Raw genomic sequence first — 25,355 nt, forward strand, 5'->3', positions numbered from 1 at the left:
CAGCACAGTTTAAGTAAACTTCACCCTACTTAAAACACAATTATGGTCTGCTTTTAAAAAGAGTGTTGCCAGATGTCCAAGCAGCAGGACCTTACGGTTTTGCTGCCACAAAAATCGACTAGACCAAGTCAAATGCAAACAAAATTCAAAAGCATAATTAATAAAGGGTTAAAAGGCAGCTTCTTACATCAACACCTCTAGTATCTATATTAATATCTACATACATCACACTCACCCAAGTCTCTAGCATTAGCTTTTTGCCCATGATATCACAGGACAGCGATCTCATGACAATCCTAACATGATTCTCTAAACTTCATTTATAATTACCACAATTTAGGCACTCGTGTAGCACAAAGGGTTATAAGAATTCATTATAATGAAAGAACAAAACAGCTGAGATACAGCTCAATATTTTAAAATCTTCAATTCATAACAGCATAGACAAAACTGGCACTGCACCTCTGTATCTTTTGATTAAGCTGGCTTAGAAACAAAGGACTTCAAGAATCCACACGATGCTCCTTCCAGTTTGAAGTCTTTAATACGATCCAATATTAGGAAAAACAACAACAACCTACAGAATCATAGAATCATGGAGTTACCCAGGTTGGAAAAGACCTTGAAGATCATCAAGTCCAACCGCAGCCTAACCAGTACCCTAATCCTAACAACCCTCTGCTAAATCATATCCCTGAGCACCACATCCAAACGGCTCTTAAATACATCCAGGGATAGCGATCTACTCTCTATAACATAGTGTATATCATAATCTTTTTTGGTTGTTTAAATAGTCTCCTGTGGAACATGTCACCCTGCTCAAAAGAAACTCACTACTACACTATTTATTTACACGTATTGATAAAAGATTTTATTATAAAGAAGGGAGCAGATTTCAGCTGATTTCTCAGTTTCCTAGACAAGAAGGAAAACACTAAATGCTTTTGTACACAGAGAAAGTAGTTCACCATGTATTTAGAATATATGTAAGAAAAATATTTACTACAAAGCCCAAAGAAGAATCAAACTGGAACTGGAGACAAAGACTGCAGCATACATTAGCAACAAGGCAACACTTACCTATCTTCTTTGTTTATCTGGTCACCAAATCCCACGGTACTCACAACGGTTAGTTTCAAACTAACATTGCGTTCATGGAGTTCATATCGCTGAGCTTTAAGTCTTACATTTGGGTGAAAATGAGTTGGCACGGAGTCATCAAAACTGGTGTTAAATAGACACTTTATTAAGGTAGATTTCCCAGATCCAGTTTCCCCTAAAGTTAAACAGAAGGGATGGGGGAGACATTTTACACATGAGATAAAATACCTGCCATACACACCAAGTGTTATCAGAACAACTTGACAAATCCACCGAAAAATATTAAATAATTTCTCTGAACAATTGCTGCATCCCTGTTTATTTGTTTTTTTAATATAAGGAGTGCTAAATACCTTGTTAAATTTGTATTGCATAGACAGGGGACAGTTAATACTTACCTATAATGAGTAATAAGCAGAACTGGAGACAAATTAACCATTGGATTCAAAAGCTAAGTAACCAGCTGTGAAACCACAGAGTCTGACACAGTTTTTATACAGAAGCATTTATTTGGTAAGCATAGAAATATGCCTGTATCATCACCTTCGATTTTAAGACTTCTTGATCTAAAGCTCATTTGCAATAAAAACTGTGTAAAACCATTCACTCAAAAGAATCCATAGATCAGTAAGTGCATGAGGCCCACTTCAACATTTTGGGGCTTTGTTTTTTATAAAAACACTAAATATCAACCCTAATGATTGATGCAAATGAACAAAGTTGGGGAAAGAGTGGAACTGTAGTTCATGCTTAACAAGTCAATTCCTAAGGAGAGGCGTAGCTTACAAGCAAACAACACTCACCGATACAAAGAATGTTGAAGCAGAAGCCCTGCTTGATGGATTTGTTAACCAGCTGATCGGGTAAAGTGTCAAAACCAACATGGCCAGACAAGGATAAGGATCGAAGGCCATCACTCTGCTATGAAAAAAAGAAAAAGAAGAAAAAGGTAAGTTATCAAAGTGAGTTGCAAAGCAATTAGCAACGGCAAGAAAGGAACCCTGGTGGTAAGCCAGAATTCATTCCTTACAGTTTACAAGGAACTAAGAAAAGCAGCAGTCCAGGAGAAAAAAAGAATCTCTCAGCTCAACTTTATAACATTATGACTGATAATGAACTATTACCAGTTCATACAATTGTGTTTCAAAACGTGCCATATCAGAAGTGTTAACAGCAACAAGTCCGTGCTATTCTGCCTCTTCTGTTTGCAATCCACTTGCCCTTAGTGGCTCCTGGGAATGTGTATATAGCCAACTGTAGAACCATCTTCATTTAATACTTCCAAGCACGCAGGAGTGCCACCTCTTATAGCAGGTATGCACAGCACGTGTCAGACTGCTTGCAACTAAAACCGATGCAGGCATGGCTTACAGCAGATGGTTCCCCTCCTCTGGTTTCGCTCAGGATTTCTTGTGTGGGACTACAGACTGTGCACGCTCTCAGTTTAGATCAATGTAGTCAGCTATCTCTACTTAGACTAATGCCATGAGGAGAAACCACAGCCCTGCGCAGCCCATTCCATGCCCACCGCCCTCTGGTGCAGCCCCTTTCCCTGACCCCCTCCCTTTGAGGAGCTGCAGCCATCAGGCCTCCCCTCAGCTCCTCTGCTCTGCACTGTGCACACTGAGGGACCTCAGCTGCTCCAAACACACCTTGCCCTACAGACTCTTCCCCATCTTCGCAGGGATTTTTGATTGAAGTCCACTTTAATTTCTGTGGCCAAACCAACAAAAGCCACAAGCTTGTTGGCCATCTCCAGAAGTCCCTAGAAACAATGACTGCATCACCCACAAGGCGCTACAACAGGATTAAATCTGCTTAGCAAGGGGAAGAGTGAGAAACCTCATATTACAGCTGTACCCGCAGCACATGGGAAAGCAGCAGGAGTCCTCACAGCCTCTAACTCCGGAACTTCCGTGTTCAAAAGGAAGAAAGTGATTAATCACAGTCTCACAATTCAGCATGAAAGTGTATTGTTTGCTGGGAACAGAACTAAAAAAAAAACAATCTTTTCTTCCACTGTCGTATCGGTTGTTTATCACAAAAACGGATAAAACTTCTGTGAACCAGAGAACACAAAAGCTTGACACCAGAAACGCCCCGGTAAGCTGCAAATGCATAATGAAGGAAAAACACTAGAATGTGAGTCGTATTTCCCCCACGTGTAATTTAGAACCTTCATCACAAGGTTGCTCTTCTCAGTTCTTTCTGCCAGAGCTAATGAGTTGGTAAACCAACAAGCTAACCACCAACCACTGCCTCCGCCCCAAACCTCACACCTCACCAACTCTACGTGGCCTGACAGCCAGAACGTGCAAGGCCACAGAGTACGTAACAGCAGGAATTTCAAGCACAAAGAGTACCTGTTGTATCAGTCATGAGAACAGGTTTTAATGCCTTGCCCTGCTGTTCTCATTTTAAAGAGAAGACTGACAGACTGCAGGGTGGTCAGAACAAGGTAACACAGGGTCTTGAAAATCACTTTTACAGAGAAACATTACAGAATTTTGCCTGTTTACATAGAATCACCAAGGTTGGAAAAGACCCACGGGATCACCCAGTCCAACCATCCGCCCACCACCAATAGTTCTCACTAAATCATGTCCCTCAACACAACATGTTCCTCCAGGGTCGGTGACTCCACCATCTCCCTGGGCAGCCCATTCCACTGCCTGACCACTCTCTCAGTGTGCCTCCTTGTGTGTGCCAGCACCCCATGCAGCCTCACTGCATTACTATCTAACCTAATATCAGAGACAATAAATTCACAAGCCTGATACGTCTGCACCCTTACTACTTTTCTAAGAAAGAATACATTATCTGGGTGAAAAACAAGTTGCTTCTGTATCGCCTGTTAGGAAAATGGTGACAACTAAGACATTACCAAACGTAAATCATGCAAAAGCAGTAAAATTTCTGTACTAGTTAGTCCTTCTGAATTGGCTTCAGCTGGCTGGAGGAGCTAAATCATGTTAGAAGACAGCTCATCACCCAACTTTATTCAGCTCGGTACTCAAAGCCCGCAGTCTGAACGCTACTAGGGCTGGAAGACTCCCATAAATTCTTCCTGTTTCTCATTTCTTTCTTAGAACGAATAGTTGCATCAAAATAGCAAATAACACAGGCAGGTTGCAGTGGATCAGCTCACATCTTGCTCCTCCCCTCCAATTTGTTCTTTGAAAGGCAGTGTAACATTCACAGAACCAGCATAATCAGTACCCTGTGTACACTGGTTTGCAGAAAGCTGTCTAGCTCATTAGAAGCAATGTGCAAACAAAAATAATTGTCTGACACAAAGGCAGTATTTCAAAATGTTCCTTTCAGAAACAAAGTTCTATTTTAACCCCGCCACCTATTTCAGACTAAAATTGCACAACTCTGGGCCATTCCACATCAAAGGCTGCATCTCCAACTTACACAGGTGTCCCAGATAAGCCTCCTGCAGAACCAGACTTGCAGTCCAAGCAAACCACTACCTCAGCAGTCTGCTGGCCTGCAGGCTCTGCAAACGCGACTCGTTTAGAGTCCCAAGTCTCTCACAATAGCAAACAGCTGTGGGTATTCATTAAACCAGAAAATTCATTTTAATTCCCCGATACCAAGTGACACTGTGCTGCTACAATCAATTACCGCCCTAATGCCACTAAATGCAATCCAATAGATATTACCATTGCTAGTGCCTCAAAGCAGACATTCTGTTTTCCTACTCTGAAAGTTATTTTCCGTTTTTGAGTGGTCAAAATGTAAACTGAAGATGCAGCCATGCATACCGCTGGTGAATCTCTATTCAGATACATGCATGAAGGAGAGACGGAGCGGGTGGGATGAGCAGAGGGAACAGAAAGGGTGAAGCAACACAGAAGAGAGGGAACAGCTAATACAGTCTAATACAAAGCAAAAAACACCATTGCATAGGAAATGATTGGCCAGAGGATGAATCAAAGAAAAATCATATGAGAAATTTTACCAAGAGGAAACAAGTGATTTATTCACTATGACAAAAACGGCAGCCAGCTTTTAGGGACTGATCTAAAGTATCTTCTCGCGGCTCTTTTACACAGCATTCTGGCACTCTTGTGTACCTCAAGTTTCTTTTTTCTAGTCCACTTCAACACACAAGGCAGCTGACTGCCTCAAACCACCGAGCACCACAAAACTTCCTTGATATATATACAGGCAGAGCAAGAAGTGCAGTGCTGTCAGCTGAGGACCGCTGCATTCTACGTGAGGATAATTAGCAGCAAAGAAGCAAAAAAGCAGAAACGCCTTGCTCATTTTCCGCTTGTGAGGAGGTGATCTCACAGGCACTTGCAAATGTCACGAAGGCCTCTCTCTCGCAGCAGGTGTTTAAGTAACCTGAGAACGTGGCGTGCTTTGTACCTGCACCTCTCCTGCACTGCAGGTAAGGAGCAAAACAAAGCAAGGGGCTGAAATCTGCTGCAGCACACTGAGATGTCTGTGATAAAAGAAAACAATCGGCGCTGACGCAGTGACCGCTCTGCTTCAGCGGACGTGCCCTGGGCTGGCTGCGAGCCACTAGGGCTCTGTGTTTCCTGGACAGCAGCAGTCAGCTGCAGTCCATGGCCCTTCTTGTCCATACAAGGAGCAAGGCCCTGGGTGCGAGCGGCAGCAGCTGGCAACGGGTGTCTGACTGCAACGTGGGTCGCTTTCTTCTTCTCCCCTTTAATTAGTCAATGCTGAGCATTGTGCACTGTTGTACAGCTACAGCGGCTGCCAGAACTTTCCCAGAAGTCAACATTTCAAAAGTTGGAAGTTCTGAATGCGTGTATCTCAGACAGCGTGCAGCCTGACTGCGTGGTAAGGCCAGGCTGCACTCTCAGTGATTCTGCATTCCTTCTGTGAAAGGGCTGAGAAGAAAATCCTTCCCACAAGCACTCAGAAACACTTCAGTGATTGCACAGCATGTGCCAAGCTGGGGAATCTTATTTGATGTCACTGTATTACCTGAAAACCCAGGGCTAAAGCACTGTTCCCTATGACAGACCAATCTCATCCTTCTGCTCTTAGCTCTGTGAAGCTTTCCACCTCTCTGCTCCTCTCTTCTCTTCACAGACCCAGTGGGCCCTCTGCTCCCACTCCCAGTCTCTGTTGCCACTTTACTACCTCTCTTCACACTCTCCATGCAACCTCAAGCAGCATAAAACATTCTGTAGTGCTCCTTAAACTTCAGCTCTTAGGTTCTTATCCTTTCCACATCTTACTGGCCTCCCGCAAACCGGCCCAGAGGAGAGTTACTCTCTGGTTGCAACGAGGAGGTGTTGGACTCCTTCCTCATGTGACAGGATGCAAGGAATTATGTCCCAGGGGCAGTTTAGACTGACTATCAGTGACAATTTCTTCATGGAGAGGATGGTCAAGAATTGAAACAAGCCACTCAGGGAAGAACTGGCGTCCTCGTTCCGGAGGTATTTAAGAGGTGTGTTGATGCAGCACTAAGGAACAAGGCTTAGCGCTGGGACTCATACTGCTAGGTGATGGTCGGACCTGGTGATCTCAGAGATCTCTGCCTGCCTCAGTGATTCTACCAAGGGAGACTCCCAAAGTACAGTGGTTGTCCTCCATTCATAGAATCACAGAATCATTAACATTGGAAAAGAACACTAGGAGCACCACGTCCAATCATCAGCCCATCCCCACCATGACCAGTAAACATGTCCCTCAATGCCACATCTCCACATTACAACAAGTCCAGGGACAGTGACTCCCCCAACCCCCTGGGCAGCCTGTGCCACTGCTTCATCACAGTTTCCTAATGTACATACAACCCAAATCTCTCCTGGCACAACCTGGGGCCATTCCCTCACGTCCTATTGCTGTTACCTGGCACCAACTCCCACCTCACCACAGCCACCTTTCACACTGAGGACTTCATTTCACACTCATACTCAGAATTCCAGCCTTAACACACTGATGGGTTCTGTGCCTTCAAAGCCTAGGAGCCCATCGCTTTGCCCTCACAGAGCAGTGTTTCCCTGATATCCAGGATGCAGCGTATATCTGGAAACTCACAGCGCCCTCTGAGACCTTCCACAACGTCTGTAACCCCCTGGCAGCTTCGGTTGCCCAACTACGAGGACTCCAGTCGGTTTCCAACCGTACCGTAACGTTCCGTTCCTCCCGGGAGGCCGCTGTCCCGTCCCCGCTCCCCTCGCAGCGGGCAGGCGCTGGCAGCCCCTTCTGCTCCCCGCGGCGGGACTTACCGGCTGCCCCGCGCCGGCCATGGTCCCAGGAGGTACGGACAGCAGCGAGACGAGACGGAGAGCCGCGGCAGAACCCTCCCATCCGCCGCAGCCCCAGCGGGGACCGGGAGGAGCCGTTCGGCGGAGGGGAAGGCGCGGGGGCAGCGCGCACCCAGCGGGCGGCGGAGAAGGCGGGCAGACGCGGGACCGCCCGGTTGAGCCGCCCCGGCCCCTCCCGGCCGGAGGAGGGCGCGCCGGCGCCGCGGCTCCGAGCGCGGCCGCGGACCGCCCGGAGGAGGGGCCCGGGCGGCAGCGGCGGCCGCGCCGCGCCCTGAGCGGCAGTCAGCGGTAGCGCGATGGGGAAGCGGCGGTGATGGCGGAGCCCGCCGAGCTGGGCCAGGAGGCGGTGGTGCGGTTCCTGGCGGAGCGGGGCGGGCGGGCGCGCCACGAGGAGCTGCGGGAGCATTTCCGGGGCTGGCTCAGTCCCCCGGAGCCCGAGCGCCGCGCCGCCGCCCGGCAGCGCTTCAAAGAGCTGGTCAACGCCGTGGCCACCGTGCGCCAGGAGCCCGACACCGGCGCCAAGTACGTGTGTCTCCGGCGCCGGTACTGCGCCCCTGGAGCCGCCGGCGCCGTGAGCCCCGAGGCGGCGGCGGAGGGCAGCGCGGAGCGGACGAGCCCACCGCCCTCCCCGCGGGCGGCCGCTGAGCGGGAGGCGGCTGCGGGCGGAGATGCCGACGGCCGCGCGGAGCCCGAGGGGCGGCGGGGCGAGGCGACCCGGCCGAGCCCGGCGGCGGGCGGAGGGCAGCGGAAGGGCTCCCGGCGAGGACCGGCGCCCGGGCGCGGCGGCGGCGGCGAGGAGGCGGCGGTAACGGCGGAGGAAGCAACGGAGGGGTCCGGAGGGGCGGCGGGCGGCCGCAGGAGCCTGCGGGAGACGGCGCGGGGCAGCTCGCCCCAGCTGAAACGCGGCGTCCCGCCCGGAGGGGGCCGCGGGCGCGGCGGTGGCGGCGACTCGGACAGCGCCTCGGTGGCCTCGTCCTCCGCCGAGGAGGAGGGCAGCACGACGGGCTCGGTGGCTTTGGACCCGCTGGAGCACGCGTGGATGGTGTCGGCTTCGGACGGGCGGTGGGAGACGCTGGAGGGGCTGCTGAGCTGCGAGCCGGCGCTGTTCTGTAAAAAGGACTTCATCACCGGCTTCACGGCGCTGCACTGGGCCGCCAAGCACGGGCGGCAGGAGCTGCTGGCCACCCTTGTCAACTTCGCCCAGCGGCACCAGCTGCCCGTGGACATCAATGCGCGCACCAGCGGCGGGCACACGGCGCTGCACATCGCCGCCATGCACGGGCACACCGAGGTGGTGAAGCTGCTGGTGGGTGCCTATGATGCCGACGTGGACATCCGCGACTACAGCGGGCGTAAGGCCGCCCAGTACCTGCAGCAGGGCACCTCGGGGGACATGCGGAGCCTAGTGGGAGCCCTGGACGAGGAGGAGGAAGAGGAGGAGGGGACCACTGGCAACGGGAGTGTGCGCTGGAGGCTATCCAAGGTCTTGCCCTCCAACCTCATGAGCTACCGCCTCTCCCACCACCATCACCACCATCACAGCGCTGGGGAGGAAAATGAGGGTGCTGACGGGGCAGCAGTGCTGGGCAAGGGCAAGGAGATGGCCAGGAAAGCTTCAGGTAGTGGGCGGATGAAGCCTCGGCTTAATAAGATCCGTTTCAGGACTCAGATCATCCACAACACTCCCTCCTTTCGTGGTGACACCGAGGAGGACGAGCACGAGGAGAAATCCCTGAAGACATCATTCAAGCTCAGGCCGAAGTCCAACATCTTTGGGTAGGGTCGAAGGGGAGGTGGGTGCCTGGACCAGAGTGTCCCAGGGTATAGGTCGAAGTGGGCGCTCATCTGAACTCGTGTGCTTGGGGGAGGTGAGTCCCAGAGCCTTGCTGGAACTTGCAGTTGGGTGGTTGGCAGCTGCCGAGGATGTGGCTGTCTTGGCTGGGCCCTTGGTGCTGGAACAAGGGGCAGCGGGCGTGCTGAGAAGTGCTGGGGTGCTTCTGGGTCAGAGACGTGTGTTCATAAACCTCCTAGGATTAGTTGAGCTGGGGAAAGGAAAATGCGGATGTTCTACTCTTGTATTATCAACCGGTACTATAAATTGCTCATAACTTGCTATGTAAGAGCACCACCACAGTAATGCACAGGTATATTTTAAGTTTCTCATTGACAGCAATACCACCTGGCACAGTGTGGAGTTGGTACCCAAAATGAGATCGCATATAACAGTTTCTTGTCCAAATTTCAGTCCAGCAAAGACTTGAGTCTACGTTTACTTTATGCACTGAAGATTGCCAGACTTGATGTTGCAGATAATACAGAAAAAAATCCCATTGCACTGCAAGCAGTGAGTAAAGTTAGCTGTCTGCTGAAGTCTCTGCTGTCTGAGGTACTACTGAGCTTGCTTGTCACTGTTGGGATACTGATACAATCTAAGTGAAGAGTCTTCTATATATTTGGTATCTTATTTTGTCTTAGGCAAAGCAGTTTTATGTTAATCACTGTGAATTCTCAAGTGCCAGACCTAGCACAGTTCCATTTATTAAGTCTGGTCGAGTCTTGTTACTGTTGTTTGTATAACTCACTGCATTTGAAATCAGCAAGTTGTGTTGTATGTGTTACATGTGAAAGTCGTTCTGTTCTAGAAAAGAGCACAGACACCATTGCATGCAATCTTCATGAAACTCTAATGTGGTCCTGTAATGTAGAAGGTACAGGTCTACGTTTGCCTAAAAAGTCGGGTGCCAATCCCTTCAACTTACTTACCGCAGAAATAGGAAGAGGAGAGAAGGAGCAGAGAAGGGTACCAAGTGAGTAACCAGAACTCTGAAACGTCCTCTCAGTCAGGGCAGTGTGATGCCATACTCCAGGTGAGTGATGGCAATGGTGTTTGAGTTCTTTTAAATTGGCATTTCTGGAGAAATAACCAAGGCTTGGAACATGCTATCTGCCTGCTAAAGCTTTCTGAGACCTCAAGTCTTGTTTGTCTGCTTTAGTAGTAGCAATGCCAGTGAAATCTAGGAGGCTCCCGTTGAGAATGAGCTGTCCTTGGATCCTGAATGCTGCTCATGGTGGAAGTCGAGCTGTGCTTAGACATTAAGGTACTGCCAATCTCAACACAGCATTTGTCAAAGTGTGTTTCAAGTTGGCTTCCTCAGAATGCGTGTGGCAGCCCGTCAGGTAACTTTAGCAGCAAGTACGTAGACTTCAACACGGTAAATTCCAAACCTGAGACACTGATGAAGTGCGTTCCACAGCTGCTAGAACGCTTCATGGGGAAACTGCTGCTGGGAGTGGTGCACTTTGAAGGTAACAGCTGTCTGTGGCTGTTGCTGGTGGCTTACGCTTTTAGTGACAGAGGAAGGGAGTGGCAGCAATTCATCTGTTTCAGACTTCCCATGCAGATAAATTATCAGTATCTGCGCTTTGTGTCAAAACCTAATGAAAGTCAGTGTTTGCGTAAGCATGCAGGCAACGTTTTAAGTATTCCTGGGAATAGTTACATTAAAAATAATTGAAACTCTGTATAGGTGCTGGTCATTAATTTCATGCAGAAAGGCTAGAAATTATACAGAGGTTCTGCTTTAATTTATAATTTATAGCTAATAATATAGATTTCATGTGCCTTCATTTTGGGTTGGTTGCTACAAATACAGTGGATATAGTCAGTCTTGCAAAGCACTTTGTCTTTACATCTGGACAGGACCAGAAATTTTCCCTCAGCCCTTCCTTTTTAGGCTGTAAGCTCGTACAACAACTGAGTGTCTGAAAAAAATCATACGTGTAATTCTGCAGAGCTCGTTTGCAACAGAGGAGAGAATGAAATGCTGAAGTCCTAAACTCCCTTCGTTATGGAAGGTAAATAGCTTTTTAGGCTTCTGCAAAAAGGTCTTCAGTTGGATGCTTGCAACATGAATTCTCCTCAACATGGCAGTTCTGAATGGAGTATGTTCCATGCAACTATCTACTTCCCAGTCTAATTGAAGTAACTTTCTGCTTACTATTTCTTCATAGGATCTGTTGAGTGAAGCATTCTTCTCTTCACGTGTGAATAGCAAATAATTGCACAAAAGCGTTGAGTCTTAGCTGGTGGGGTTTGGGGAAATCACTTGTGAGCTTTGATGCTTTGGGATTTGGAATACAGCACAGTTTGGGTTTTAAAAGACTAGCTGGAACATCGTTTTATCTTGTGTAATACGGTAGAACTTGATAATTACTAAGGGAACGTGGAAAATGGTAAAAAGATGCATCATTCTCACTCACTGTTTAAGGTTTCTAAGTGAAACCACTTGCCAGCTCATATGGTGTAACTGTTAGCTGACGAGACTTCATGATAATGGTCCAAAGCCTTTCTCGAGGTGAAGTGCCATTGCAGCAAGTTCAAACCCTAAAAAATTGGTACTGTTGGTGGTAGAGGTATATTGACAAATGGCTGGATAACCACTAGTGTCTGTTTGCTCTGCGGGACTAAAGCACTTTGATTTCACATTATGACTTGTCACATTCCACACGGTTACTTTTTATAACATGAGCTGAAAGTTATGTTTTGTTTGGAGATAGGAAAGGCTTGATGCTCTGTTCCAGAATATCTAGAATCTAAAGGTACTCTTGAGTCAAATATTTTTGGATACATTGCCTAGAAATATGTGAATTTGAAATAAAGTTGTATGGTACAGAAAACTGGAGCACTGACTGGTGTCTTTTTAATAGTACACTTGAATTTCCTGAATGTGTTTATTCACTTCCTGTGATAGTGTGCAAGGCAGCGAGACTGCGATGTAAACATTGGATATCTTTTATTGTATCTTATGATTGTGATATTGTAGAGGCCTGGAAGCCTGTCACTTTTTATTGATACTGCTTTCTATGGGTGTCTTTCTCAATGGTTAGGAGTTGAAAATCTGCAAGCTTTTGTTTTACTGAAAGAAAAAGAGCCTGTGGATTGTTAAGGCTTGAATCTACTATATACGCAGGTAGTGCTTGCATGCTGGATGGTAAAACCACTTTATGGTTGGGCCAGATGATCCCACTGATCTTTCCCAACCTTAATGATTGTGTTATTGTTTTACATTTTCCTTTATTGCAAAGATTCTGAGGTTGTCTTGCACGAAAGAAGAGTCAGACAGTTAAAAAATGTGGTAGTAGTTTGCTGAACAGTAACTTTTTTCCTTAGCGGTTCCTCTCCAATAGCTCATGTCAAAGCAAATGAAGACACAGCAAGGTTTTTGTAGAGAAGTGCATCTAAATAAGGGCCTGGGAGAGCGGTGGTGCTTGACTTAAAATAGCACCCTGACCTTATTTCTATGCCACTAAAAATCTTTGAGAAGATTTAATGCTAGTTTTTGCCACTGAGTAAAGGTCAATACCTAATTAAAAAAGGTTTAGGATTAAGGCTTTTTGTAACGTGTCTTAACTACAAGCAGAAGCTTCTCTAAAGGGAAATTTCACTTCATTGCCTTGCAAGACTGTCATATTTTGGTATACCTAAATATCTTTTAAAAGTTGTCGCCTCACTAAAACTTAAGTGAAATCTAGTGGACCACATGCTGCCAGTAACTCCTCTGAGAGCCATCCAAGTTTATAGTTAGACTGAAAAAAAGGCTCAGCTGTTGCTGTGCTGTTCGATGAGGATGCATGCAGCTCCCAACCGAGCAACCCCCAGTTGGTGGTTTGGGAACAGAAGTGAGAGGAGGAAGAAGGGGAAGTGTTCTTGGGGATGTAGGGGAAGCAGCTGAGGTTATGTGGGGAGAGCGAGGATGTGAGCTTTGCTGATCATGCAATGGCTTGCCTGGTTGCTCAGAAAACCATCTAAACACCTTTCTCTTTTGCTACAGAGAAATGCCTGGGAGAGATGACCCGCTGAGAGCTCAAATGTAAATTCACATCTGACTTCAAGTATTTCAGTTGCTTCTCTTACCAACATTTTCTAGTGTAGCTAATACAATTTGCAAGAAATACAAACAACTCTTCTGTGTTGAGTGTAGCTCCAGCTGTTGCATGAGAATCCCTATGCATCAGATTGATCCCACTTAACTTGAGGGAAAGAAACCCTTCAGCATTGCGCTGTTAAACTACTTTTCCATTAACGAGAAACGAAGGGTGAGGGGACTGCAGTCCTAATTTGCTGTGCCTTGAGTGGCCAAAGCTATAGAGAATGCATATGAATGAGCCTGAAGACATTAAACTTTGGAGACCTGATCCTGAAAAAAAAGGTTTGGTCATGTGTTTTGTCATTTAATTGGTGGGGATTTGGGGTTGGTTTTTTTTCTGCTCAAGTTGAGGGGGAAAATGAATACATGCTGCCATTGTCTTTTCAGGTCCCTAACTCGGTGTTAAGGAGGAAGAAGCGTTAGATTAATATTAGGCAGCAGCTCTCCCAAATCCTTTTCAGTTGGGGTTAAATGACAGTCTGGGGGGGGATGGAACGTGATTCTGAATTTTCAATGTTGCTGCACTGAAGCATCTTGTCTTCTCATTTTGCAACTGTTCCAGAATTTACCTTGTGTCATTTTTCAGTTAAGCCAAATTCAGTGCTGATATGTCCTAATTATGCACATTGCTGGAAAAAGCTGAGCCAAGCCACCACGGTTGGTTGGTTTGTTTGGGATATAACTGCATTATGGGGGAGGTATTCCATCTTCTGTGGTAAAAGCTGAAGAAATCCTATCCTGAGATTTTTCCAAGGAGTTAAGCTGTTAATACCTTGTAGAAAAGTTGCCTTAGAAGGAAGTAATATTTGGGTCAAGGTGTAACTGCGTCCTGTGTCCTTTCAAATGGATTATATAGAGTGAATCACTGTAGTTTACTTGCATCTGCCCTTCAGTGTGGACAGCTGTAAAGCATCTCCTCCCATTGATCAGAGGAACAGTGACAAAGAAGCTGGCGAGTCATATGAATCTACTTTAGCATCCGCTTATTTCACTACAAGGTATTCTGCCAACCTGTGGCAGGCACGTCAAGAGGCAAGAGGGCTAATCAACAGAGCTATGTCCCTGCATGTATCTGCATCACTGCCAGTGAATCAGTGAAGCTGTTCTTACCTGTCTAAACAAGATAGCCTATAGCACGCACACTTACGGTTCTTGTCCATGAAAAGTGAGTCTGGGGATTTCCTCAATATTTTTCCCCTGAAGCTGGAGGCCTTTCAGTTTTTCTAGTCAATTCTCAGGCTCCTGAACAGTTCCTCGGTGCCTGAGGGAATGGTGATGGAGTGGCTATGACTGATAGGTACCTCTTTTTGAAGCTGAGGGGTGGGTGGGTGTCTGTTCTTGGGGGGTGGTGTTTGTTGTTTTTGTTGGGGGTCTGGGGTTGTTGTTTTTTTGTTGTTGTTTTGTTTCGTTGTTTACTTTTAGGAAATAAAGGATGCTTGCAGTATTTGTCGAGGCACAGAAATTGCTTGGGAGAGTTCATACTGAGGAGCTGCTGTCATTACTTTTAATGCAGAGGGACGATATGCAGATTACAGAGCTGTTCACTGAAAATAAACTTGCATGGAATATTAAAGATTCAAAACACCAAAACAAAACAAAACAAAAAAAAACCAAAAACCATTGGTAACACTTGAAAAAACAACGGCACTTATTTTTGCTTTTTCTCTCCCTTGTTGCCCATCACATACAGTCCTACCCTAGATATACCTAGTGGAAGTAACTCTGTTAACTTGGGAGTGCGTGGCTGGGTCCTGCTGGTCCAACAGCCTCCCACGAGAGAGCTGTTAGCTGCCAGTCTCTCCCTTGTCTTCTGCCTTCCCTTTCCATCACAGATGGGCTGGGTAGAACAGGCTGCAGTGCCAGAACTGCCACTCCACGCGGCCTGCAGCTGCACAGCGTGGGTTGTAGCAGCGGTGACGTTCAAGCCTTTTGAAACTGCTTGAAGTACTTCCCTTGAAGGAGATGCAGCCTTTACACAGGTATTGCACTTTTGTATGTCAATGGCATGAACTGAACTATTGATGAAATGAGAGTGCTGAGAAGGCTTTTATATGTAAGTGGTGCTAAGCGCTTTGTAAAGCGTATATTGATGCTTTGGGTATGTTGTTACTCTTTAGCTGCTGATAGAATCAGTTGGATCAACACGAAATTATCATATCTGTTCTTTACACAATTTGTTGAGACTGCCTTTTCAATGCATGAGAGCAAGTTGCATGGCAGGTACTGGCTTGCAGTACTGTATTCCAAGAGGTGTATCTTTGAAGGGCTCACTGACAACTGTCAGCTAGGATGTACCAGGCTTTTCTTCTTTAACCCAGAATATTCTCACCTAAAGTTTGCTTCATGTTCCCACGCCAATCTGACAAGATTACCTCTGACTGTATGATTTAGCCATAGAGGACTATTATATTTTATGATGGGCCCTATGTGGGAGTTGTACACAGCCTGAGCACCCACTTCATCCTCCCCCACAGATGAGTCCCTTTGGATAGCTGCCTAGATGAATCCACATCTTGGAAAGCTTTGCTTAGTCTCCTGTTAACAATAGAAGTCTGTAACTTTAAAGATGACTAATCGTTTTGAAAGTTTGCTTCCCTACACACCCTTCCAATTGAACATGCGAGGTAAAGAGGAAGAAGGAAAAAAAAAAGTAATGCCTTTGGAACTTGCCAGCGCACACAGTGACTAAGCAGCACAGGGCAACAGCTTCTTCTTTTCGACTCTGAATGGTTTTAGTGTTCCCCATTTTGTAATACCGTTCTTTAGGGGTCCTATTTTCCATGTCCAGTTTAAACCCCACTCATCCTTATAGAAAGCACCCATGAGTTCAGTGGGTCAGTAACGAAGAGCTGTCTACTCAGAAAATACTAGCGTTACATTTAGTTGAAGTGGTGTCACCTTTCTGGCTGAAACAAGTGACAGGAGAACCTTGGAGATGGGATTTGATTATTATTTTTTTAAATATATTATTTTCCTAAGCGGTCTTTTTAGAATGGAATTTTTACCATAAGTTATGCAGTTGCTGATGTGGGTGTGACTATTTATGGTCCTTTATGGCCTTGTGAACTTTTCATCATCTCTCTGGATTTGAGGTTGAGTGAAACAACATGGAAGTGACACTGAGGGAATGGAATTTAATTGATTGGGAACAGAGGAAACGTACTGAGCTGCCAAGGCTTATGTTGACAATGCCACTACTGCAGTTTGCAGGTTGATATTGCCAAATCACAGTTGGGATCTCATAGTATCAGGTGCTGTCCAAACACAAGAAAAGATGCAGCTCCTGACCCGTTATCCCTAGAACTTCTGTAGCCAACTCAAACAGTGGCAGCCAAGCAGGGATCATATACCCATATGTACATACAAAAAACAAAAGGCTACTTTTGCCTAGATGTTTTGCTGCTTTTCCTCTTGCACTTCACTATGACCCTGAATGTTCCACATTAACTTTGTTGTTATTAATAGCGTGTATGTTTGTATCTGAAGGGGATTTCATAGCAACTCTTCATAATTGTTTGGGTGTCCTGTCTCAGTAATATGTTTGCTTGGACTTGGACCTATCTTTTTCATTTTTAGCTTTTCTTATGGTGCTGCACCTCATGGCCAGCATGGAACTGGGACTGGCTTTGAAAGTGCTTCAAAGTTAATGTGGAGAAAAGAGACAGTTTTGAGAAAGAAGGAATACCTGTCCAGTTAGGAGGTCTCAGGAAGCACCGAAAAGTTTCCAACCTATTGTCTACCTGCACGAATAGAAATGAAGTCATGGAGATCAACTCACTGTTTTATAGCCTCCAAGAAATTTCTGTTTCATGGAGATCCCATAGCTGCTATGAGATCATCTCAAACGTCCTTCCACAAGCCAGAAAGGGAAAGGAAGAGATGCTGAGAGTGCTGAGAGGCAGCAGCACTGCAGTAAGAAACGAGCAGGTATCTGTAGGCCGTAACAAACAGCCACTGCTGCAGGATAGAAAGAAGCTTTTAGTTATCTGATGATAGTCCATTGTGTTTCTCCTCATCTATTTGCTATGTGCTCTCCTAGAGCAGTACTGATGGCTGCAGGGTGGGAATGTTGGATGTTTTTATTTTTCTTAGCTTTAATTACTATTGACATTTAATCTGATTTCAGAGCAGAATTTTGGCTATGTACCTGTTAATCTCACTGCTCCCTGTGATCTGGTTTTTGATACATGGAACATGAAGAAGAAAAATGGCAACTGTCATTCTCAGCTTCCTATGTTTCATTCTAACAGCAGTGTTCCCTAGCTATACAGCATCTCTAGACTCTCTATAGACACTACTACACTGCTTGCAATTGACACATAATAATGAGAAATACTGCTGTAAAAAATACCCGACTGAATATTATAATCCTGAGGAAATAAGAGGCAAATGCTACGTGAGTTGTCCAAGTTAACACCTCTGAATAGGTAGGAAATGTACTGTACCTGAAAAAGAGCCAAGGCGTTAACCAAATTCTCATTAAATATTCAATCCTACAGTCTTAAATATGGAATTCACGTAGGACTCAAATGTTTGCTCACTTTAGACTTTTTGACTAACATCTTTAAATAGCCGCCCTTCCTTCAGTCCCATGAATAACTTTGCATTTTCTGCACTTGTCTCATTTTTATTTTCCTCTACCCTGCGGCTTGCAGTGACAACGTAGCAATTCATGAACGAGTGGGTGACATTAAATGTCGCCGTTCATCCCAGCCAGGATTGATGTAAAAGGTCTGCTTGTGTTTGCTGGCTAAATCCTGCGTCTAACAGAAGGCATTTATTAGTTCTGTTGTTAGAATAATTGTTTCTTTACTGACATAGTGGTGATGTGTCTGTGCACAGAAGCAGAAAAGACAGCTGGATGGAATTACAGTGCAGATTACAAATTGCAGTCTCACAGGGAGGGAATAGTAAAATTTTAGGGTTTTTTGGTTTGGTTTGTTTGCTTTTTGCTGAAAATTGCCCTGTATTACCCTAATTCATGTACTTAACTCTGGGTGTGAAGTAGAAGCAGTGATTAACTAGAACTTCCTTATGATTATCCTCATCCGTGCTTCCTTCATGTCAAGCTCAGGAATGCATTTGCTGCTGGCATGCATTTGCTAACTCATGTTATTGGCAGCAGCACTGCCACCTTGACTGAGCAGGATTTGCACTAGTAATACTGTCATCAAGAGGTTAAATACCTGTATCAGTTACTCTCTTTAATCTCTTTATAGTCAAAGGAGGGAACAGGGACTTTCTGAGGACGAGTAATTTTAACCCAACATAAATTTTTAAGGTAATTACTCAGGAGAGCACCAGAGTTCTCCCATCATTTGCACACCGTGAACTACATTATAGCAAATTAGATAAGACAAGGGGAAGTGGTTTCAAACTGAAAGAGAAGATTTAGATTGGATACAGAAGAAGTTTTTTACAGTCAGGTTGGTGAGGCACTGGCACAGGTTCCCCATAGAGGTGGTGAACATCCCATCCCTGGAGACACTCAAGGTCGGGCTGGATGGGACTCTGAGCACCCTGATCGAGCTGTAGGTGTCCCTGTTAGTTGCAGGGGAGTTGGACTACATGGCTTTTAAGGGACCTTTCCAACTCAAGCCATTCTATGATTCTATGAAATTATGGCATAGCAGATAAGTTGCTAGTACACAGACTAAAGAACAACTTCAAGGAAGTATTCAATCCATCTTTTATTTCTTGCGTTATGTTCTGACGTTTGCAAATTCAGCCAGACATAACTTCAAAGGAGCCATATTAATTTCTGAGCACTGTAGCTCTGTGTTAATAATGTGCTGCCTCTCCATGGACTGCTGCAAAATATTCCATGCTTCGAGGCTTAAGAACTGCTGTCGAAGAACTGAAAGTGCCTTACTTGATTTGGAAACACTAAACTCAAAAAGAAAGTTGTTTGGGGATTTCATCCACCAGCAAAGCTCCAAAGTAGCAAAACAGCACCCAGGTTTCATTTTATGTAAAGTTTTTGGCTGACTGGCACTGTGGTTTGGTGCTACATCTATGCAGGCCCACCTGGATTTCCACAGGACAAACAGTGCTTGCCTTTGCTCCATCCCCATCCTACTCCCAAGTGTACCCACAGTCTTTTGCACAGGACTGACCAGTGGTGCTTGGTGAGCCCTTTGGCCTGCCAGCTCAGCTGAAAACCAGGCCTCCCCTGCATCTGAAGTAAATTAAGGTCAGAGAGAGACTTTGGTGCTTGGGCAACTCAGCTCCAGCTTCTCCTCAGGGCTAAGAACAGCCAGGCAGGGAGGTTATGAAAGCACCTTTGGACTTGGACAGTGGGAAACAGATCCCAAAAGCCACAGGGAATGTGGTTCTTTCTTGTGCTCTCCGAAGTGGACTGTGAAGATCACATGTGAAGTTATGAAGTAGTTTTGTTTTGTTTTGGAGAGAGCAGGACAATGGATTGTGTATGGCAAAATAGAAGTAATTCCCTGTTTCCAATTCTGCAGCTGTTCTCATCTGATCTCTTTTCAGATCTACTTGTCTTTTCTCTTAGGAACTCTGTGGAAGTGGCTCTTCACCACACTTCACTATGAGGTGGTGTAATCCGTTAGGTGCTGCACAAACAGGCACTTGTGTTCACGGTGGGGAGCTGCTGGGGCAGGGGATGTGATTTTTTGCAGTGCTTGGCCTGCTGATGCTTCCAGCACAGCAGGGTAGTCACCTGAATCATTCCTCATAAACTGTAGAATGGCTGTCAGTAGGAAAGGATGGAGAAAAGGTGAAGAAACTGAAAAGATGACTGTGCAGAAAGCTGACATCTCCACACTTTTCAGTCCCAGTGTAGTGTCAAGCTCTGGTTCTTCCAGAGAACTGGACCCTGAAGCTAAGCATCCATCAAGCTAACCGCTGCACGTGCAAGGTTTGTTTGAAAGGAAGGAAGGCAGTGACAACTGGAGATGAACCAACCACACTGCAACCAAATGTATGTATGGCAGGGGAAAAAAAAAAATGAAGCCAGAAGCAGTCTGAAGTTTAAACGAGCAATAAGAGATATAAGTAAAGGTATTAAAAAGCACCCTCCTGAATTGTTTGGAGAGGCATTTGCACAATTAGCTCCTTCTTCCAGAATATGAATAATAGCAATAATCTTCAGTCAGAGCGCTTTATCCTGCCGAGGTTTCCCTATTGCTGCAGCCCCTAAAAGCTGGTTTGAACTGAAGAACTTGACTTCTATGAAAAAAAAAGAAGAAAAAAACACCATGGAAAGCATTCCATTCCTGAGCAGATTTTTATGTGCAACAGTTTGTCTCTAATTCTTTCCTAATGAATTTGGTATTTATGAAGGATCAGAGCTGGAGCTAGTCCTGTTCAACAAGACTGTCATCTGCAATTAGTTACAGTAAAACGTTCTAAGGGAAACATGGGGATTTCCTCATACTATTAGTGAAAAGGGACTAAATCTTTCCTGTTCTGGAAGTCCCACAAAACTCTTTTCTGGATTTCCCGTGTACATTTGCAGTATTAAGCTGTTCTGGTTGCAAGCCTTGCTTGGACTCCAGAAAGTCCCTCCCCATGCAAATAGCTCAGGTCTTTGGTTACACCACAGTTAGGCAGCATTCAGTGTTCAGATGGCACAGCACAGCAGCATGAAGGGTGGGAACTGTAGTAGGTGGTGTTGTGCTCCAAAATACAGGCTGTGAACTATCACAAACTTGAAAAGAGCAACACTGAGGCAGAAGAAATGCATTATGGCAGCAGTGACCTGTGCTGATAGTCGCTTCTTAATGAGATTTTCAACTGTCTTTATGTTATTTCTCTCTTTCCGAGTTTCTGTGGAAAGGACAAAGCATGCATACTTGATGTAGGTTTGATGACATAAGGAGAAGCATTGGTTCTGTAGATTCACAGGATATGGGAGGGGAGAAATAAAGCAAACCAGAAGTGAGTAATTCTCAGTCCAAAGGTTCAGCTTTTTCCAATGTTGTTTACAGCATGCCTGCCAACTCTGCACCTACACTTCTAACTGTAAGGTGCACATAACTGTGTCCCCAGCAAACTGTTTTTCCCTCTAAACTCAGAAGTTCTACCTGGAGAGAAAAAAAAAGCAGTGCAGCACTGTGAATCCTGCAGAAAGTATTGGCCCTTATCACCTCTGAGCTGCACAATTACAGTACATCAGCCCTCAGGTGCTGGGATATGACAGCCCTCGAGCTCCTGACCACTGGTGGGGAGGTGCTGGTCCTCCACCAGCCCTCACACCATGTGGGACCCTCCAGTGCTTCCAAGAGCTGATCCTAGTGCTTGTCTGGAGGAATGATAGAGCCAGCTGAAATTGCTCTGCTGACTGAAAAGTAACCCTGACATAGAAATAGATGGGCAGCTCCTGCCCAGTGAGAATTTGTTTGCCATTTCTAGTTCAAGAGCAGTGGCACAATTGTGAGGCTGCAAGCAGGGCTGGTGTGGTTAGGCTTGGATTAACGGAGAACGGCTGTCTGCCCCTTCTGACAGTGGTAAACCACTGGTGATCCTGAGATGTACTGTGCGTGTTTGCAACTGTTTTTGGTGGATCCTAAACACTGGGTAATGTAGTTCAATCTAAACCTCCTTTACTGTCAGCTAAAGGTAGTCAACTTTGTGGCTTCCAGACTTTCCCTAATGCCAGAATTCACAAAGGCATATTTTGCATGTGCAATTTCTGTACCTAAAATTTTACATATTACTTATGCTGAAGCATTTTCGACTAGCCCAGCCCCTCCTGCCTTGGACTTCTCCCCTCTGCTGCCCAACCCAAGTGAAGCAACATCGCACGGGGTGACATGGTTAGTGGACATGGTGATGATGGGCTGATGGTTGGACTAGATGGTCTTGCTGACCTTTTCCAGTCTTAACAATTCCATGGTTCTATGATCACCTTTCCTGCATTCTTCCAGTGCAATACTCGGCAAACAGCAATGCATGGAAGAGTGACCTGATGAAGAAAGGATTGTGTTACCGAACGCAGAAATGAAATGACAGGGTCAGTCTATTATGTGCTCAGAGAGCAGCAAGCACAAGGAGACCAGCCAAATCAGAACAGACTGAAGACATCTTAACCACTTAAATGTGGTTACTCATAAATGACAATGGAGCTTTGCTAGCCAGAACCTGCTGTACCAGACCATTTTTACTCAATGTGAGCCTCCTGCTGCTTGGTGTGATTGCCACCAGAAGCATTTCTGTGCTTAATATCTGTGCTTTAAAGCTATTGTTTCTTTCCTTTGTCTTATGCCAAAACAGATTATTTTTTAATCTACAGAGTACATAGTATATCTGGAGAGCAAACAAACACTAGACAGCAGCCATACGCCCTTACAAATAATGACACACTGCCAGAATAGTTGGATTGGAATGTTTCTATTGAATTATGTATGGGTTTGAGGTTTTATTCATTCCTTTATACCACACACACTTTTATGGTCACACCTTCCATCATGCTTACATAAAGATGGCTCTGCAAGGGATTATTCTTTCCAGAAATAACTATTTCCCCATTAAGATGGTTATCTCAGTACTCAGTCACAAGCAAATAATGTTTCAGAGCTGAGCTATCCTGCCTTTGACAGTAAGAATCTCTTCTCTACTTGGCAGAAATTTCTCATGCCTTCCCTGTATTAGCAGGAGCAAATAGTTATTTGATAGTGGTCTCCCAAGGACAGCAAGATCCCTTCCAACTCAAATGATTCTGTGACTCTAAGATTCAGAAATGACTTTCAGGAAAATCAAATGCCAAAGAAGCGGAAGCAGTTTGCCCTGAATCAAAGTTTCACCTCAGGTGCCACTAACAAGCTCTCAAGAGATCTCAAGAAGTCCGTGGTGTAATGGCTGCTCCCTAAATTCACAGATATGGGAATGCTAAGTGGGTTATGCCATCAATAAGAATTTCAGCTTATTTTACCATCCGTACAGAGATCTCTCCCTCAGCAGACTGAAGCCATTTCAGAACAAGAGGTTTTGATTTTCTCCTATGAGCTCCAGACTTCTCCATCTGCTCGCAGTGCAGGCTGGGCGCCCCAGGCACATTTATTTGCTCTGCGAGTCCTGCCAGCAAACCAGCGCTGGGGCCCCAGGGACCTTCACTGGAGGAGATGGCAGCAGAACCTGCAAGTGCTGTCTCCTCGTGGCTATTTGCATCCTCCCCTGCTCTCTCTGCTCTTCTTCCCACCTGGAAAGCAACTTACATAGACAGATGCAGGAATTATTCCTCAGAGGTGCTTCTCTTACTGGCACAAGAAGCTCCAGTAACATCACAATGCTGGGAATTGTCAGAAAAAAAAAAATAAAATAAAATGCTTTTTGGAAAAAAAATAATCATTTGTTTCAGTTCTGGTTTCTTTTGAGAATGAAATGCATCTCTTTTCAGCTTTCACTTCCAATGTTTCCTTCAAGTTTCCTTCCTACTAAATGAAATACAAAAGAAAGCGTTCAAAGCTGATACGTTTTTGGTCGAACCAAGTAATTCATTTATCCTCAAATTCCTTTTCTCAAGCCTTTTGATTTCAGCAGCTGTTTTGGAAATGTTTCTCTTTCAGTGCAAGTCAAAATATTGTTTTCTTTCCGCTCATTCTGAACTCCCTCTGATTCAAGATGCCCACTATCCATGCTGTCCTACTTCCAGATGAATAACCGAGACCTGCTTGAAGAGAAGACTTTTCATCACTGCTAATTTAATGCAGAGATTCTTAACTTTCTGATGAAAGAAATGGAAATATTTGTGATCCTTCATTTCAAGCATGAGCCAAATGCCAGCAGGCAGAAGAATCTGCTTGTGATGAGTTGTAGCAAAAGGATGGTGCCAGCATGTTGGATAAAGCTGAGCCAGAAAATAAAAGGACATGAGAGGAGATGAAGCATCTTTGGAAATACATTAATTTCAGGGCTGTCTTGAAAGCATTTTCACTCCCAGTTAAGGAGCGCTGAGAGTTTGTCGTCCTGAAATCCTCAGGAACAAACTGTTAGGCAAAGTCGAGGCACTCCATGTGGATTTCATGTTTTGCTTATTTAAAGCTTTCAGTTGTTGTCAATGCAGGCCTGACACTCTATGGGAAATGCCTGTAGCTGTTCAAAGGATCTGGTCATTGGGGGCAACACTGATAGCTTCCTCACGTGGGGGCCCTTTGGACATGGGTGTGTGGCAGTACTTGGGACTGGGGCTCTGTGCTTGGGAGGGCTGTCCCTTTAGAACGCACATTCAAGAAATATATATATATATACATATATATATAAAGAAAAAGAGAGAAAAAAGATGATGGGAAATATAGAAATATATTGGTTAATAAATAAATCAATCATTTTTCCAGTACTCCATACATCTAAATATCTGATTCCATACACTTGAACGTCTAATGTGAAAGAATAAAAGGGATTGTTATATGAAATCTACATCTGCAAGTGATTTTGAAAGCCAGCACATATGGTGCAGACATAAAAGGAAGCTAAACAAAGTAGACAGATGGTCAGTCACCAAATTAGATGCAATCAGAATATGGAAAGGTAATTTATCACATCCCCCTTCCCAGCTTTTCATGTAGATGGTGGACATGGCAAGCTGTTAATCTATCCTGATGAGTGCTTACAGTAGAGCTGGGAGCTCTGAATGCTGCCAGACCTCATTTGCATTCCTCTACCTGTGTCTGTGGTTTCGCAGTGCAGTAAATCTGTGGCTAGGAGCACTAGGACTCCTAGTAATAATACACATTGCAGATACGCAATGCAAGTGCTGACTTAGGCTTTGCCGCACTGTCAGTTCCCGCAGTTAATGTGTTGCATTGGCAAGATTTTCTACCTGAGATCTAACATCACCTGCTTGCACCTCTCTAGCTTTATGCTACGTCATCTGCCATCCCTCTCACACAGTCTAATTGCAGCATAAATCTCCTGCCGCACGCTCCTCCCTCCCCAGTGGGACAGGGATCACGTGGCCTGGGCTGATCCGCGTGACATCTGCGCTGGGATCTGGTGTGCACAGAGCCAGATTACAGCACCATGTTTTCCCCTGCACGTGTATATGTTAGGGCTGAGTGCCTCTGAGTAACAAATGTGCTGTTCTGATTTTTCATTTGACTTT

At 45.3% G+C, this 25,355-nt stretch overlaps 2 protein-coding genes across 4 annotated transcripts in view; one reads left to right on the forward strand and one right to left on the reverse strand.

The window, feature by feature from the left end:
- The window catches only part of SEPTIN10 (septin 10), a 61,907-nt gene that overhangs the window by 17,093 nt on the left and 19,459 nt on the right, over positions 1 to 25,355 (reverse strand). Inside the window, exons 1-3 of one of the 3 annotated variants that reach the window (XM_072340026.1) lie at positions 7,323 to 7,467; positions 1,905 to 2,022; positions 1,081 to 1,276 (exon numbers count right to left, since the gene is read on the reverse strand). In XM_072340026.1, the coding sequence (XP_072196127.1) occupies positions 1,081 to 1,276; positions 1,905 to 2,022; positions 7,323 to 7,343 (335 nt within the window). In that variant the 5' untranslated portion in view covers positions 7,344 to 7,467. The other 2 variants (XM_072340036.1, XM_072340044.1) reach the window with 2 other exon arrangements.
- On the forward strand, positions 7,594 to 12,036 carry SOWAHC (sosondowah ankyrin repeat domain family member C). Its single transcript, XM_072340014.1, has one exon. The coding sequence runs from the start codon at positions 7,675 to 7,677 to the stop codon at positions 9,139 to 9,141; it is 1,467 nt and encodes a 488-aa protein (XP_072196115.1). The 5' UTR covers positions 7,594 to 7,674; the 3' UTR covers positions 9,142 to 12,036.

This window comes from Excalfactoria chinensis, chromosome 1 (assembly GCF_039878825.1).
Source record: "Excalfactoria chinensis isolate bCotChi1 chromosome 1, bCotChi1.hap2, whole genome shotgun sequence".
Taxonomy (NCBI): domain Eukaryota; kingdom Metazoa; phylum Chordata; class Aves; order Galliformes; family Phasianidae; genus Excalfactoria; species Excalfactoria chinensis.